The sequence below is a fragment of the Pseudorca crassidens genome, chromosome 19, assembly GCF_039906515.1.
Source record: "Pseudorca crassidens isolate mPseCra1 chromosome 19, mPseCra1.hap1, whole genome shotgun sequence".
NCBI lineage: Eukaryota > Metazoa > Chordata > Mammalia > Artiodactyla > Delphinidae > Pseudorca > Pseudorca crassidens.
In genome coordinates, this window is record NC_090314.1 from 40,991,398 (window position 1) to 41,009,528 (window position 18,131).

Here is an 18,131-nt window from a genome sequence, read left to right on the forward strand (position 1 = left end):
GACTGCTTCTCAGCTGGTGAACCCCTGACATACACACCACGTTTTCTCCCAAGTTGTGTACACTAATTGTAGCAAGACACTAAGGAATGACCCACTTCGTTTTGGAATTTATTTTATGACACTTCAGACAATTATCTTTAAGAACAGATGAACTTGTGTTGTTTTAATACCATAGAGAGATGCATTTAAACAGCTTTAAATATCACTGAGGGTTATTTCTTATTTGCCTCTTCTGTCTACCTTCAGGTTCTTAGAGCTCAATACATTCACTTAGAGAGTCTTCTAAAAAACTAAGATGATTTGTAATAAGTAAGTTAGAACTGAGGATACGCATGAAGAGTTGGATAATGGAACATGGAAGGTTCTAATTTCCCTAATGCGGTTTTGGTATTGTAAAGGTTACTCTGTTGTGCCCTTAGGAGATATTTTAAGTTTTCTGGAAAGAGACTAAAGAAAGATTATTACCAAAACTCAGACAAGGGAAAAGGTGCCAAAACCAAATGAAGAAAGTAAAATGTGGGCAGAATGCCCATATGTGTCTCAAAGTGAACAGTTAGATTGTGTCTTCTGTTGTGACAGTGTGATTTACTGGTGTTTCTATGAGCCTTCCTGATTTTAATAGTGGTGAGATGTCACTTTCAGGTTCATATGGGTGGACTTCCCTGGTGGTCCAGTGCTTAAGACTCAGCTCTTCCACTGCAGGTTCATATGGTAATCCTATATATGTGTACATCATTTAAAATCATATAAAGCAAAAAAGGGCAGCTTTCCAAGTGGTCCAGTGGTTAGGACTCAGCGCTCTCACTGCCGGGGCCCGGGTTCAGTCCCTGGTCGGAAAACTAAGATCCCACAAGCCACGCAGGGCGGCGCGCCCCTCCCCCCCCAAAAAATAGAATACAGCACTTTAATTGTCATTTTTTAAATAAGGAAAAGTCTTATTTTCAAACTTGTTAAGTAGAGAATTCCCATGTGAATTGATCCCTTCATCTGTCTGATTTTTAAACTTTTCACCTAGCAATTCTGTCTCTGCTGTCTAGCTTAAGACTGAGACCATTGATATATGTAATACGTATACATATTCATAAAGAACTGCATTAGCTAGGTTATGCTGCAGCAACAAACCACCTCCCAGTCTAGGTGGCTTAAACAGTGAAGGATTTGTTTCTCACTACATGGCCATGATAGATGAGCAGGGGAGCTCTGCCCGTGTTACTCAGTGATCCAGGCTGATGGAACCACCACCTTCTTGTACACTATTGGTCACCGTGCTAAGAGGGAAACGAAGTCTGGAGGGTCTCTCACTAGCTCAGAAGTGATTCACGTTGCTTATTTCGCAACATGATGGCCAGATCTAGTCATGTAGTCCCATGTAACTAGGCAGGGCCAGGAAGCACAACACTGCCGGTACCAGGGAGACAGCTGAAAATATATAATAAACAGCACTGTTCTTTTGGTCACCAGATAGTCGATCTACCCTCTCTCACAGGCAAAATACACTCACTTTCTCCCCAAGTAGGGAACCCCAAGGTCCTATCAAATCATGGCATCAAGCTTGAAGTCCAGGATCTCTGAGTGATGCAAGGATGTGATGACTGGTGGTCTGTCCGTGAGGAGATGATGCACATAATAGTCTCTACATCAGGCCCAGATGTTGCTCTTTCTGATCCATAGATTTGTGAAAGAAATTGGCAAATGATTGGCTGCCGTCACATACAATATACAGTGGTGACTAGCGACAGGATGATAAAAAGAAACACTCCCATTTGAAAGGGGGAAGAACAGGAGACATATAGCAGTCAGTGGACTGCAGCAAATTCTGCAGTTCCTCTGAGCAGTCATTGAGAGGACCCCTCCAGGGATGGGGAATGTTCTCGAAGAGACCCAGACTTGGCTCCTTAGCTCACTTGTCTGTTCTTTCTTTGCTCCCGTAGCTCCATCTTATTGGACCTCCTCCTCCTCTTTTTCCTATTATGTTCCTTGGCTGTATCCCAAATGGACAATGAGGAATATACCCCTTTAAGGGGACGAACAGCTTTCTTAGTCCACTTCCTGCCGTAGATGCCTGGGACCCCAAAGATCATTTTAAGAAGGCTTGAATAGTCATAGGCTCTCAAGCCCAGGCTGGTGGTCGTTTTGGCAGTATAACTCTCAAAAACTTAGTTGGATTTTTACTTATTTGTTTCCAGTCAGCTCCATGTGCCCTAGCCACGTCCACCAGTCTTTTCTAGCCATACTTCATAGATTTGCTGCATAACTCTGCCTTGTTGGTCTCATACTTCTTCCTTGACTTAATTTTGAATACAGGTATTTCTGCCATAATGCCGTATATGCTTTCCTGAATTCTGCAAAATTGCACACTAAAATAAACAGGGCTTATGGGAAAAACAGGATTGGGCAGACCACTCAAAAGCTGTGGAACACTGTAACCAGTGCACTAATAAAAGCAAAATTAATTAAAATAAAAACAGTAGCATATTAAATCTCCAGCGGCGTGTGCACTCAGCATCAGTTGGTTGGAGCTTTACAGACTCAGTCCCCTGGGTGCTTGTTTCCTCCTCTGAGATTTTGGGGTGTTGAAGATATTTACGTATAATAGGACTAATTTCATTACAGTAAAAATTTGATCTATGGTATGGTGTATGCTTCAGCAATCAAAAACTTTCTTTCTTTTTTAAACACAGGAGGAAAAACATATACCCTCAACTTCACCAGATATAAAGTGGAAAGTGCAGTGGTTCATGAAGCAGCTGAACCAGCCACAACGTGCATTAAAGGAAGGTACAGAAGTGGGATGCTTAGCATTTTTCTTAGTGTTTTCATATATTGCTAAAGCTTTCTTTTTAATTTGGGAAAGCTTTCTCCTGATCACTTCGAACAGGAAAATTTCGTATAAACCAACATGACTTCTGTGTTATATTGACATCATTTCCCTGTTTACTAATAGCATTTGAACTAATTCACATCAAAGAAACATGCTTTGTAGCAAAACAGACTAAGAGACTGCTTTGGTGAGAGAACCTCTCTTTAGTCTCTTTTTAGAAAAGCTATTTTATTCAGCGCTACCTTAATCAGTTGGGAGGTTTTATCAGTGGTTGTGAAGGCCAAAACTTTCGCTTGATCCTTGCCTCAAGACTGAATTCTGATCGGCATTTGTAGCTCAGAGACCTTCTCAGTTGTGTGTTAAGCACCTGCTTCTTCTAACCCTACAAATCACTGACCTTCTGGACTCCTTTTTTTAGGATTGGAAACTGACTGATTCTTTTCTGAATTCATCCTTTTCAAATAATAATTTGTCAAATACAGCCAAGAGTAACCAACACACTCTTTTAATAGTCCATTTTCCCACTAGAGCTATAAGTTTTTATGGCATATTAACTCTCGTCAACACCGTGCAATATGAGCTGCTCTCCTTTTAGCCTCTGATAACTTTTTCCTTGCCTCCTTCTACCCAGCTCCTAAGCCTTCACCATATATTTTAGGTTTTTTGGTGAGGCAGCACCACACTTCTGGATTCCACCTGTATCAGCTAGGAGAGGCCAGGTTATGCTGCAGTAGTAAACAACACAAGATCTCAGTGGCTTTGTAGTGGGAAGCAGCAGCATAGCACAGGGAGATCAGCTCAGTGCTTTTCGACCACCTAGAGGGGTGGGATAAGGAGGGTGGGAGGGAGGCTCAAGAGGGAGGAGATACAGGGATATATGTATGCATATGGCTGATTCACTTTGTTGTACAACAGAAACTAACACCTAACAGCATTGTGAAGCAATTATACTCCAGTAAAGATGTATTTAAAAAAAAAAAAAATCTCAGTGGCTTTGAAAACATGCTCTCCTTCAAATTAAATAAAAAACAAAAAAATTTAAAGATCCACAGCCTTATGCATATCCTGTGGGTCATTTTGTTACTTGGTGTCCCAGGTTGATAGCAGTCAGAGCAGTCATCACCTTAAGGATCGCTGGTCCCTGTCTCAGAGGGAAGAGAGGTCTGGAGGGTCTCATATTGCTCTTCCATGTATCACTTCTACTCAGCTGTACTGGCTGGAAATAGTCACACAGCCCCACCCAACTACAGGGGAGGGGGCAGGGTCAGAAAGTGCAGGTCTGTCATGTGCCCAGAAGGGCTAGGGTCAGGGGTATTTCAGAAAAACAAATTGACCACTACCACAGAGGATATCCTTTCATTTATTTTTCTTTGTCTTCATGATTTTGTTTTATTCCTCTCTTTTTCTGGTTAATTGAATTTTACTGTCTCTCCTCCCTTGCTTAATTTGAGATAATTAATGTGGTTAAGTTTATTTACTGGTACTTGTAGTAGTTTACATTATTTCCACGGGTCAGAAGTTTGGGCAATACAAAATAAAGCTACTATGATTTTCCTACTTAAAATGCAAGGTACAAAACTGATGCAAAAAGGTATGTGGTTACAGGAATAATTGAGTTTTAATTATTTTGGAATGTCATTTGTCATAGTAGAAATAGACCATGAGCTTTGGAGTCAGGCAGGCCTGAAGTCAAACATTGCTTCTGTCATTTAATAGTTAGGTGATCTTAGACAAATAACTTGACCTCTCAGAGGCATAATTTCCTCTTTTATAAATACAAAAAAGTATAAATATATCTATTCAGATGTCAAGTAAAACATGGTGGCACTTATCACCGTTTCTTTCTGAAATTCTACTAAAATGAAAGTAAAATAATTTTTTATAATTAATTAATTGATTGATTTGGCCACACCACGCGGCTTGTGTGATCTTAGTTCCCCGACCAGAGATTGAAGCTAGGCCCTCGGCAGTGAAAGCACAGAGTCCTAACCATCGGACTGCCAAGGAATTCCCTAAATAATTTTTTTAAAAGAATAAATCCATAAGGAGAGAAAATGGAAGAGAGACAATAGCAGAGGAATGATAGAAATAGTTGTGAATTACGTATTATAGTCATAATAGTGTAAGCAATAAATCACTTAACAAAAAAGTGATACAACTATATGGGGAGGATGAAGGAAGAGTTGGGAGCAATAAGGTAAGAAAACTATAGTGGGAGACAAGTGGTACTATCTAAAATTGAAAAAAAAAAAGTCAAGAAATAGAAATACAATCACAGGGACTTCCACGGTGGTCCAGTGGTTAAGACTCGGTGCTTTCACTGCTGAGGGCCCAGGTTCAGTCCCTGGTTGGAGAACTAAGATCCCACATGCCATGCGGCATGGCCAAAAAAAAAGGAAATATAATCAAATTGTTTAGAAATATGAAACTACATACAAGGGGAAGGGGTTTAGGAACCGAGATGGTGGAATAGAAGGACGTGCTCTCACTCCCTCTTGCGAGAACACCAGAATCACAACTAGCTGCTGGACAAACATTGACAGGAAGACACTGGAACTCACCAAAAAAGATACCCCACATCCAAAGACAAAGGAGAAGCCACAATGAGACGGTAGGAGGGGTGCAATCACAGTTAAATCAAATCCCATAATTGCTGGGTGGGTGACTCACAGACTGGAGAACACTTATACCACAGACGTCCACCCACTGGAGTGAAGGTTCTGAGCCCCACGTCAGAGTTCCCAACCAGGGGATCCAGCAATGGGAGGAGGAATTCCTAGAGAATCAGACTTTGAAGGCTAGTGGGATTTGATTGCAGGACTTTGACAGGACTGGGAGAAACAGAGACTCCACTCTTGGAGGGCACACACAAAGTAGTGTGCACATTGGGACCCAGGGGAAGGAGCAGTGACCCCAGGGGGGACTGAACCAGACCTACCTGCTAGTGTTGGAGGGTCTCCTGCAGAGGCGGGGAGTAGCTGTGGCTCACCGTGGGGACAAGGACACTGGCAGCAGAACTTCTGGGAAGTACTCCTTGGCGTGAGCCCTCCCCGAGTCCACCATTAGCCCCACCAAAGAGCCCAGGTAGGCTCCAGTGTTGGGTTGCCTCAGGCCAAACAACCAACAGGGAGGGAACCCAGCCCCACCCATCAGCAGTCAAGCGGATTAAAGTTTTACTGAGCTCTGCCCACCAGAGCAACAGCCAGCTCTACCCACCACCAGCCCCTCCCATCAGGAAACCTGCACAAGCCTCTTAGATAGCCTCATCGAGGAGAGTGCAGGCAGCAGAAGCAAAAAGAACTACAATCCTGCAGCCTGAGGAACAAAAACCACATTCACAGAATGATAGACAAGATGAAAAGGCAAAGGGCTATGTACCAGATGAAGGAACAAGGTAAAACCCCAGAAAAACAACTAAATGAAGTGGAGATAGGCAACCTTCCAGAAAAAGAATTCAGAATAATGATAGTGAAGATGTTCCAGGACCTCAGAAAAAGAATGGAGGCAAAGAACGAGAAGATGCAAGAAACGTTTAACAATGACCTAGAAGAATTAAAGAACAAACAAACAGAGATGAACAATACAATAACTGAAATGAAAAATACACTAGAAGGAATCAATAGCGGAGTAACTGAGGCAGAAGAACAGATAAGTGACCTGGAAGACAGAACGGTGGAATTCACTGCTGTGGAACACAATAAACAAAAAAGAATAAAAAGAAATGAAGACAGCCTAAGAGACCTCTGGGACAACATTAAAAGCAACAACATTCGCATTAAAGGGGTCCCAGAAGGAGAAGAGAGAGAGAAAGGACCCGAGAAAATATTTGAAGAGATTATAGTCGAAAACTTCCCTAACATGGGAAAGGAAATAGCCATCCAAGTCTGGGAAGCGTAGAGAGTCCCATACAGGATAAACCCTGGGAGAAACACGCCGAGACACATAGTAATCAAACTGGCAAAAATTAAAAACAAAGAAAAATTATTGAAAGCAGCAAGGGAAAAATGACAAATAACATACAAGGGAACTCCCATAAGGTTAGCAGCTGATTTCTCTGCAGAAACTCTACAAGCCAGAAGGAAGTGGCATGGCATATTTAAAGTGATGAAAGGGAAGAACCTACAACCAAGATTACTCTACCCAGCAAGGATCTCATTCAGATTCAATGGAGAAATCAAAAGCTTTACAGACACGCAAAAGTTAAGAGAATTCAGCACCACCAAACCAGCTCTACAACATATGCTAAAGGAACTTCTCTAAGTGGGAAACACAAGAGAAGAAAAGGACCTACAAAAACAAACGCAAAACAATTAAGAAAATGGTCATAGGAACATACATACTGATAATTACCTTAAACGTGAATGGATTAAATGCTCCAACCAAAAAACACAGGCTTGCTGAATGGATACAAAAACAAGACCCATCTGTATGCTATCTACAGGAGACCCACTTCAGACCTAGGGACACATACAGACTGAAAATGAGGGGATGAAAAAAGATATTCCATGCAAACGGAAATCTAACGAAAGCTGGAGTAGCAATACTCATATCAGATAAAATAGACTTTAAAATAAAGGATGTTACAAGAGACAAGGAAGGACACTACATAATGGTCAAGGGATCAATCCAAGAAGAAGATGTAACAATTATAAATATATATGCACCCAACATAGGAGCACCTCAATACATAAGGCAACTGCTAACAGCTATAAAAGAGGAAGTCGACAGTAAGTGGGGGACTTTAACACCTCACTTACACCAATGGACAGATCATCCAAAATGAAAATAAATAAGGACACAGAAGCTTTAAATGACACAATTGACCAGATAGATTTAATTGCTATTTATAGGACATTCCATCCAAAAATGGCAGATTACACTTTCTTCTCAAGTGCGCATGGAACATTCTCCAGGATAGATCACATCTTGGGTCACAAATCAAGCCACAGTAAATTTAAGAAAATTGAAATCATATCAAGCATCTTTTCTGACCACAATGCTATGAGATTAGGAATGAATTACAGGACTTCCCTGGTGGCACAGTGGTTAGGAATCCACCTGCCAGTGCAGGGGACACGGGTTCAAGCCCTGGTTCGGGAAGATCCCACATGCCGCGGAGCAACTAAACCCGTGTGCCACAATGATGGAGCCTGTGCTCTAGAGCCTGCGAGCCAAAACTGCTGAGCCCAAATGCCACAACTACTGAAGGCCATGTGCCTAAAGCCCATGCTCTGCAACAGAGAAGCCACCCAATGAGAAGCCCGCGAAGTGCAACGAAGAGTAGCCCCCACTTGCCACAACTAGAGAAAGCCCGCGCGCAGCAACAAAGACCCAAGGCAGCCAAAAAAATTAGTTAATTAAAAAAAAAGATGAATTACAGAGGAAAAAAACGTAAAACACACAAACACATGGAGGCTAAACAATATGTTACTAAATAACCAAGAGATCACTGAAGAAATCAAAGAGGAAATCAGAAAATACCTAGAGACAAATGACAACGAAAACACGATGATCCAAAACCCATGGGATGCAGCAAAAGCAGTTCTAAGAGGGAAGTTTATAGCTATACAAGCCTACCTCACGAAACAAGAAACATCTCAAATAAACAATCTAACCTTACACCTAAAGGAAGTAGAGAAAGAAGAACAAACAAAACCCAAAGTTAGCAGAAAGAAAGAAATCATAAAGGTCAGAGCAGAAATAAATGAAATAGAAACAAAGAAAACAATAGCAAAGGTCAATAAAACTAAAAGCTGGTTCTTTGAGAAGATAAACAAAATTGATACACCATTAGCCAGACTCATCAAGAAAAAGAGGGAGAGGACTCAAATCAATAAAATTAGAAATGAAAAAGGAGAAGTTACAACAGACACCGCAGAAATACAAAGCATCCTAAGAGACTGCTACAAGCAACTGTATGCCAATAAAATGGACCACCTGGAAGAAATGGACAAATTCTTAGAAAGGTATAACCTTCCAAGACTGAACCAGGAAGAAATAGAAAATATGAAACAGACCAATCACAAGCAATGAAATTGAAACTGTGATTAAAAATCTTCCAACAAACAAAAGTCCAGGACCAGATGGCTTCACAGGTGAATTCTATCAAACATTTAGAGAAGAGCTAACACCCATCCTTCTCAAACTCTTTCAAAAAATTGCAGAGGAATGGACACTCCCAAACTCATTCTGTGAGACCACCATCACCCTGATACCAAAGCCAGACAAAGATACTACAAAAAAAGAAAATTACAGACCAATACCACTGATGAATATAGATGCAAAAATCCTCAACAAAATACTAGCAAACAGAATCCAACAACACATTAAAAGGATAATACACCATGATCAAGTGGGATTTATCCCAGGGATGCAAGGATTCTTTAATATATGCAAATCAATCAATGTGATAAACCATATTAACAAATTGAAGAATAAAAACCATATGATCATCTCAGTAGATGCAGAAAAACCTTTTGACAAAATTCAACACCCATTTATGATAAAAACTCTCCAGAAAGTGGGCATAGAGGGAACCTACCTGAACATAATAAAGGCCATATACGACAAACCCACAGCAAACATCATTCTCAATGGTGAAAAGCTGAAAGCATTTCCTCTAAGATCAAGAGCAAGACAAGGATGTCCACTCTCACCACTATTGTTCAACATAGTTTTGGAAGTCCTAGCCACAGCAATCAGAGAAGAAAAAGAAATAAAAGGAAGCCAAATTGGAAAAGAAGAAGTAAAACTGTCACTGTTTGCAGATGACATGATACTATACATAGAGAATCCTAAAGATGCCACCAGAAAACTACTAGAGCTAATCAATGAATTTGGTAAAGTTGCAGAATACAAAATTAATACGCAGAAGTCTCTTGCATTCCTATACACTAATGATGAAAAATCTGAAAGAGAAATTAAGGAAACACTCCCATTTACCATTGCAACAAAAAGAACAAAATACCTAAGAATAAACCTACCGAGGCTTCCCTGGTGGCGTAGTGGTTAAGAATCCGCCTGCTTATGCAGGGGCACGGGTTCGAGCCCTGGCCCAGGAAGATCCCACATGCCACGGAGCAACTAAGTCTGTGTGCCACAACTACTGAGCTTGTGCGCTAGAGCTCGTGGGCCACAACTGCTGAGCCTGCGTGTCACAACTACTGAAGCCCACGCACCTAGAGCCTGTGCTCCTCAACAAGAGAAGCCACTGCAGTGAGAAGCCTGCACACAACAACAAAGACCCAACACAGCCAAAAATAAAAATAAATAACAAATAAATTTAGAAAAAAAAGAAAAGAATAAACCTACCTAGGGAGACAAAAGACCTGTATGCAGAAGACTATAAGACACTGATGGAAGAAATTAAAAATGATACCAACAGATGGAGAGATATACCATGTTCTTGGATTGGAAGCATCAATATTGTGAAAATGACTATACTACCCAAAGCAATCTGCAGATTCAATGCAATCCCTATCAAATTACCAATGGCATTTTTTACAGAACTAGAACAAAAAATCTTAAAATTTGTATGGAGACACAAAAGACCCCGAATAGCCAAAGCGGTCTTGAGGGAAAAAGATGGAGCTGGAGGAGTCAGACTCCCTGACTTCAGACTATACTACAAAGCTACAGTAATCAAGACAGTATGGTCCTGGCACAAAAGCAGAAACATAAATCAATGGAACAAGATAGAAAGCCCAGAGATAAACCCATGCATCTACGGTCAACTAATCTATGACAAAGTAGGCAAGGATATACAATGGAGAAAAGACAGTCTCTTCAGTAAGTGGTGCTGGGAAAAGTGGACAGCTACATGTAAAAGAATGAAATTAGAACACTCCCTGACACCATACACAAAAATAAACTCAAAATGGATTAGAGACCTAAATGTAAGACGAGACACGATAAAACTCTTAGAGGAAAACATAGGAAGAACACTCTTTGACATAAATCACAGCAAGATCTTTTTTGATCCACCTCCTAGAGTAATGGAAATAAAAACAAAAATAAACAAATAGGACATAATGAAACTTAAAAGCTTTTGCACAGCAAAGGAAACCATAAACAAGACGAAAAGACAACCCTCAGAATGGGAGAAAATATTTGCAAACAAATCAACGGACAAAGGATTAATCTCCAAAATATATAAACAGCTCATGCAGCTCAATATTAAAAAAAAAAAAACCCAATCCAAAAATGGGCTGAAGACCTAAATAGACATTTCTCCAAAGAAGACATACAGATGGCCAAGAAGCACATGAAAAGCTGCTCAACATCACTAATTATTAGAGAAATGCAAATCAAAACTACAATGAGGTATCACTTCACACCAGTTAGAATGGGCATCATCAAAAAATCTACAAACAATAAATGCTGGAGAGGGTGTGGAGAAAAGGGAGCCCTCTTGCACTGTTGGTGGGAATATAAATTGATACAGCCACTATGGAGAACAGTATGGAGGTTCCTTAAAAAACTAAAAATAGAATTACCATGCAACCCAGCAATCCCACTACTGGGCATATACCCTGAGAAAACCATAATTCAAAAAGAGTCATGTATCACAATGTTCATTGCAGCTCTATTTACAATAACCAGGACATGGAAGCAACCTAAATGCCCATTGACAGACGAATGGATAAAGAAGATGTGGTACATATATACAATGGAATATTACTCAACCATAAAAAGGAACGAAATTGGGTCATTTGTAGAGACGTGGATGGGTCTAGAGACTGTCATACAGAGTGAAGTAAGTCAGAAAGATAAAAACAAATATTGTATATTAATGCATATATGTGGAACCTAGAAAAATGGTACAGATGAACCGGTTTGCAGGGCAGAAATTGAGACACAGATGCAGAGAACAAACGTATGGACACCAAGGGGGGAAAGCGGCGGGGGGTGAGGGTGGTGCTGTGATGAACTGGGAGATTGGGATTGACATTATACACTGATGTGTAGAAAATGGATGACTAATAACAACCTGCTGTATAAAAAATAAATTAAAATTTTTTTAAAAATAATAAATTTTTAAAAAAGAAGAAGAATACAAGGGGAAGGGGAAGAGGAACAGCTAAAAGGAACACTTTTGTCTCAGGTATGGGACTCAGATGGGATGGAGCAGGCAGAGGATGGCTGCTTTTTTATAAACCTTGCAGTATATTTAACTTGTAAAACTATGTTATGATTTTTTTGAGTGATTACTTTGATAAAAATTTTAAAATAAGTTTAAAAATCAACCCCAGGGCTTCCCTGGTGGCGCAGTGGTTGAGAGTCCGCCTGCCGATGCAGGGGACATGGGTTTTTGCCCCGGTCCGGGAAGATCCCACATGCCGCGGAGCGGCTGGGCCCGTGAGCCATGGCCGCTGAGCCTGCGCGTCCAGAGCCTGTGCTCCACAACGGGAGAGGGCACAGCAGTGAGAGGCCCGCTTACTGCAAAAAAAAAAAAAAAAAAAAATCAACCCCAAAGTTTTGTAGTGAATATTAACTAAAAATAATAAATAATGAGCACCTTTGCAATTCTGTGCACATAGCAGGTATTCAGTAAATACTAGTTTCCTTCCTTTTGTCAATTAGATAGGGTATGTGCTTGCAGTGATATTCATATGACTAAGAGGTTAGGTGGTTGGCTAAGCAGCAATGTGAGGTATGTCACAAAGCAAATTATGTGCCTTTCTCATCTTTTTTTTTTTTAATGGATGGTTTTATTTTTCTTGGAGCCATGTCAACCTTATGGTTACTGTTTCTTAGAATTTAGACTTCTGTGCAGCTGACACTTCAAAAATCACCTGGTCATTGAGTGGATCTAGAGAGCTATGCATAGAACAAATTTAAAAGTACTTAGCCACTCTGAAATTACTCTAAGAAACCTGAAAACAATGATATCTATACCTAGATTATAAATTATTTAAGGCCAGTGACGTTTCTCTCTCTTCTGTAGTTGTCAGTTCGCTGCTTTATTTTCGTGGTCCACAGTGCCTAGCCCATTACTCCCTTTGTTCCATGAGCTCTCACTGTGGTGGATGGTGGTGACTGATATTGAAAAGAAAACCAGCCAGCATAAGGTCCTTACATGTTTCATGGACAACACATATTGTGTAACTGGACTGTAAACTCCTTGGGGACACAGACCATATACTCTGCCACGTCAGTACGTCCAGGATAATGAATGCCATGCAAAAACAGATATTCACTTAGTCATCAAATATACACTGAACACCTACTAAGTGCTGGTAGTCACTGTGCTAAGCTCTAAGAATACCTCAGTGAACTGGACAGGTAAACTCCTGCTGTCTTAGAATTTACATTCTAACAGAATGTTTGCTGAGTTCATGTAACCCAGTAAAATGATGGCCCACAATGAACCATTTAAGCAGGATAAAGAATTGTATATATAAAGAGTTTAATCATTTTAAGATATGTTTGTTGTATGATGTCAGTGCATGCTATAAGAAGGAAATAAGAGATATCTGATCTTTTTTGTCTTTGCTTTTCTTTGCAGATAAGATGCTCCACGTCATTTGCAGCTTTCTTCAAAAGAAAAATCACTAGTGCTCTGCTCTTGCCATAATACCAAACCTTTTGACTTATGCTTTGGTGCTGCAACACTGGAAGAATTGCACACAGGTTCCAGGAATACCTTTTTTTTCATCTGAGTGATCCTTTGTGGATGGAAAAGGATTTGAGTCTTAATAATTGCCCTGTTTTAAAGCTATTTCTCTATAGTCTGAACTGCTTCATAAATTAGACCACTTACCAATGAGCCACACAGTCAGTTCTTGTCAGGAGCTGGTTGAAAACTGTGCTGTGCATGTAGCAGGGATGGCACAAGAAGACAGCCGTCGTGGTCAAGTGCCACCTACCTTTTATCATGGTGCCAACCAGGAGCTTGACCTGTCCACCAAAGTGTACAAAAGGGAATCAGGAAGTCCTTATTCTGTGTTAGTGGACACCAAGATGAGCAAACCACATCTCCATGAAACAGAGGAGCAGCCGTATTTCAGGGAGACAAGAGCAGTGTCTGACGTGCATGCTGTGAAAGAAGACCGGGAGAATTCTGATGACACAGAAGAGGAGGAGGAGGAGGAAGTCTCCTACAAAAGGGAGCAGATCATAGTGGAGGTAAACCTTAATAATCAAACATTAAATGTATCTAAAGGGGAAAAGGGTGTCTCTTCTCAGTCCAAAGAGACTCCTGTTCTTAAGACAAGCAGTGAGGAGGAAGAGGAAGAGAGTGAGGAAGAGGCCACGGATGACAGTAATGACTATGGAGAAAACGAAAGGCAGAAGAAAAAGGAGAAGATAGTGGAGAAGGTCAGCGTTACACAAAGGAGAACGAGGAGAGCTGCCTCTGTTGCCGCAGCTGCCACTTCCCCTACTCCCAGAGCTACAAGAGGTCGTAGGAAGAGTGTAGAGCCACCTAAGCGTAAGAAGCGGGCCGCAAAGGAGCCCAAAGCGCCAGTCCAGAAAGCTAAGTGTGAAGAGAAAGAGACTCTGACCTGTGAGAAGTGCCCCAGGGTGTTTAATACTCGCTGGTACCTGGAGAAGCACATGAACGTTACTCATAGGCGCATGCAGATTTGTGATAAGTGTGGCAAGAAGTTTGTCCTGGAAAGTGAGCTGTCCCTTCACCAGCAAACAGACTGTGAAAAAAATATTCAGGTAGGTTTCATCACCAAGAGGGCAAACTTTCCAGGATAGAACCTGGCTGTTCACACTCACCTGGTATCTGCCCAAGAGAATAAATACAATAGAGGCCGAAGGGACAGTTTTCACCAATTTATCTTTTTAAAAGCCCCTGCTTTGGTCTTTTCAAAAGCAGCCTTAACATTTTCTTTCAAAAGCATTAAATTTAACTGACGCTGGACTAGTGGGAACCCAGGTACATTGGAAGGGGGATCTGTTATAGGTGATTGACAAGGAGGTAAAGTCAACACCGACTTTGCACTGAGATTTACTCTTGTAAGACATGTAATATAATTCATTCTGGCATCTTCTGTGTCAAGGTGGGAGATATCAAGTAAAGGTCAGGAGTAGAGAGAGGTCCTTTTCTAAGGTTTGAAAGGATGCCAGATGCTAGTGCAGCTGATGGGGACAAAAACCATAATGAATCAGACTGGTGGAAATGGAAGATCTCCAGGAGTGAGTTTGCTTTTACCAGTGGAGAGATGACAACACTAAATTTGTCAAGAGGCTGAGCCCATGGGAATATGCAGACTTTAAACGAGGCTGAGCTGGTTGAAAATGTTGCCCACCTGGCAGTAGGGTTATATAATGCTACTGTGCAGTATTGTTAAGGTAACAAAACATGGTATCCAAACCAGGCTAGTCCTTGAAAGGACTATATTGTGATAGGTTAAGAAGTGTGCTAATTATATCATGTTGAGTGAATTATATTATGTTGAGCTATGTTGGTTTGCACATGTGAATGCATATTAATGAATATTCATAAAAGGTAAGTCTATTAATGTCTCCAAAAGATATGTAAAATAGAAATTTCTTGTACCATATTTAAGCTAAGCTTCTTTCAGAAGATGAAATTGTTTTGTTTCAGTGTGTTTCTTGGAATACTCCTGATTTGGAGTGCTCCTTATTTTTCACGTTTCTTTCTTGCTTTTAATCGACAACCAAGATCATTGCTTTACTTTAAAGAGGTTTTTTTAAAAATATATATTATATTTGCTAAAAATTCACTGCTTTTTGATTCGTCAGTTGTGACTTGATCTCTGACACGCTTGGTAAATAAAAGAAGACTGAATCATGGTGCCTACCCTCCAATAACTACTGGTGCCCAGGGCCTGGTTCTGAATTGGTTGCTGTTGCAACTGTTGTTCAGGCCAAAAGGAGTGCAATGCTGTGCTGCACCCTAGGGGTCAGACTTAGTTCTGTGATGATTCGTGGCTGAAAAAGGTATATCTTGATCTTGATGTTATATAGTTGTTTTTTTTTTTTTTACTCAAATTTGCTTCATTAAGTACAGAAAACATTTAATAAATCCTTTTTTTGTGTGACTTTCTTCACTATTCCTCACCATAATTTCATTTAAACTTGTATTTAGGTTTTGTGGATTCTGCTAAAGGAACTCTTTTTGCATTTCTAATCCTGATGACCTGGTAACAAGTAAACATTAAAACTGTGCCCTACACAATAGCTTATAGGAGTTGTCTGTCCTTCTCTCGAACAGTATCCAACCGGAGGCTTATCTTTGTGACTCTCCTCAGAGTCCTTGTTTCCTGAAGGGATAATGTGTTCAGAGATCTTTATTTACAGTGAATAACAACTTGCTCCCTTCAGCATCCCAGAGTCTGATGGTTACCTAGAACTTCCTAATATTGCTTTTAACCATTTTATTTTGATACATGTTATGATAGCCTAGACTAGTGATGATCCATCGTACAGGGAACCAGGCAGGACCGCCTGTGTCTCCTGCAGATGCCTATGTGAGAGATCTGGAGCTGGGCTCCCCGGGAAAGGCGAGGATGAGGCCAACAGCCGAGGGGTCATATTAAATTCTGCCAGGGGGGAATGTTTAATAGAGAAAATTAGATTTGGGAAAATATAATAAAATCTCAATAATTTGTGTCAATGAAGGCTCCAAATGCATTCTCTAAGCTACAAAAACATTGTTGTATTTCTACAGATATATAACCATTAACGTACGCTTTATCTTGTTTTTATTTATGTTAATTTAAAATTAGTTTGTATTCTCTGGAAAACACGTATTAACTGCATAGTAACCCACGTGTAGGAAACAGCTGCTCTTGGTAATCCATGTATTAAAAAAAAAAAACTTGAAGGTTCTTTTCAAAGGTATAACGCTAATTCGGTCAGTTCTTTGACATTAGTGGGACTTCCTTTTTGCCTTATGTTTTGCCATTGTCTTCATACTCCCAAAGTGTCTCTAAAAAAATTCATCTTGGAAAATAGAACATAAGGACGTTGGTGTTGGAATCTGGACTCCGTGGATTTGTTTTGGATTCTGGCCTGTGCCACGAATCTAAAGCACACCCGTTTCGTGGGACTTCCCTGGTGGTCCAGTAGTTAGGACTCGGCGCTTTCACTGCCGTATCCCAGGTTCAATCCATCCCTGGTCAGGAGAACTAAGATCCTGCAAGCTGTGCAGCTTGGCCAAATAATAATAATAATAAGGCACACCCATTTCAGCTGCCAGTCAGCAGGCGTGGCTTTCTGGAAGCTCCTATAAATAAAGATTATTTCTATTTATCCTGCTCAGTGTGTTTCCTGTAATAAATCATTCAAGAAACTCTGGTCCCTTCACGAACATATCAAGATCGTCCATGGATATGCAGAAAAGAAATTTTCCTGTGAAATTTGTGAGAAGAAATTCTATACCATGGCTCACGTACGGAAACACATGGTTGGTAAGTCTTTTCTGTTGCTTTTCTCGTACACCTATAATTTTCCCTTGTTTTTTGGTGTGTTTTATACTTTGGATTGGGCAGGATATGAGGAACTGCCGTATTTGAATCAGTTTTGACTTGTTGAAACTAACTACAACATGTCTTCGGTGAGCATCACCAAATTGGATGGTAGAGTCTTCCACACCCAGGTTTCTTTGCAACGTTGTTATTTTTTCCTTCAGAACTTTGCCATTAAAGCTTCACAGAATAGAGAACAATCAATTAAGATGGCAGGACCACCTTACAGTAGGACATATCTCTTTTCCCATTTGAGCCCTTTGGTGGACTGTTTTTGAGTATAAGTGCATTCTGTGTTGCAGCACACACGAAAGACATGCCATTTACCTGTGAAACCTGTGGAAAGTCATTCAAACGCAGTATGTCACTCAAGGTGCACTCCTTGCAGCACTCTGGAGAGAAGCCCTTCAGATGCGAGGTAAGGCATGTGCTGCCCACCAGGCCCAGGCATGGGGGCTGGCTTATGTTTACGTGGTGAGCCGTGGGAGAGAGGTGTGCCTCGTGCAAGGCACGAGGCTGCGTTTCCCCAGAGCCGTCAGACCCGTGCTCTGAGCGTTGCGTTATCTCACTGCTGGATAGAGAGCGGTCATTTTTAACACAGAGTTAACTCACTTAGATTAGGTTAAGTTTGGGAATAACACGTGACGAGTCATTTTACTTGTCTCAGTAATTCAGAGAAGTCAGATATACTTCAGGGATAATTATTTGGGACATTTCCCCTTTTGTTATAACTCAGCTACGGAAATATAGCAGAGCCAAATAGTTGACACAAGCAGGTTCTATTTTGAGTATGAAAAATATACCTAATCTCAGGCTATGTAGGGTGGGCGCAGGTAGAGCTGCTATGCTTGGCATTCAAAAATCTC

The 18,131-nt window shown here is 40.7% G+C and overlaps 1 protein-coding gene across 4 annotated transcripts in view; it reads left to right on the plus strand.

Moving 5' to 3' along the window:
- ZNF652 (zinc finger protein 652) overlaps positions 1 to 18,131 on the plus strand; it is a 71,582-nt gene that overhangs the window by 35,014 nt on the left and 18,437 nt on the right. For 2 of the 4 annotated variants that reach the window (XM_067715012.1, XM_067715009.1), the window contains exons 2-5: positions 2,682 to 2,778; positions 13,329 to 14,488; positions 17,061 to 17,208; positions 17,568 to 17,683. In XM_067715012.1, coding sequence (XP_067571113.1) covers positions 13,586 to 14,488; positions 17,061 to 17,208; positions 17,568 to 17,683 — 1,167 coding nt within the window. In that variant the 5' untranslated portion in view covers positions 2,682 to 2,778; positions 13,329 to 13,585. Of the gene's footprint in view, positions 1 to 2,681; positions 2,779 to 12,407; positions 12,474 to 13,328; positions 14,489 to 17,060; positions 17,209 to 17,567; positions 17,684 to 18,131 lie in introns of all 4 variants that reach the window. The other 2 variants (XM_067715010.1, XM_067715011.1) reach the window with 2 other exon arrangements.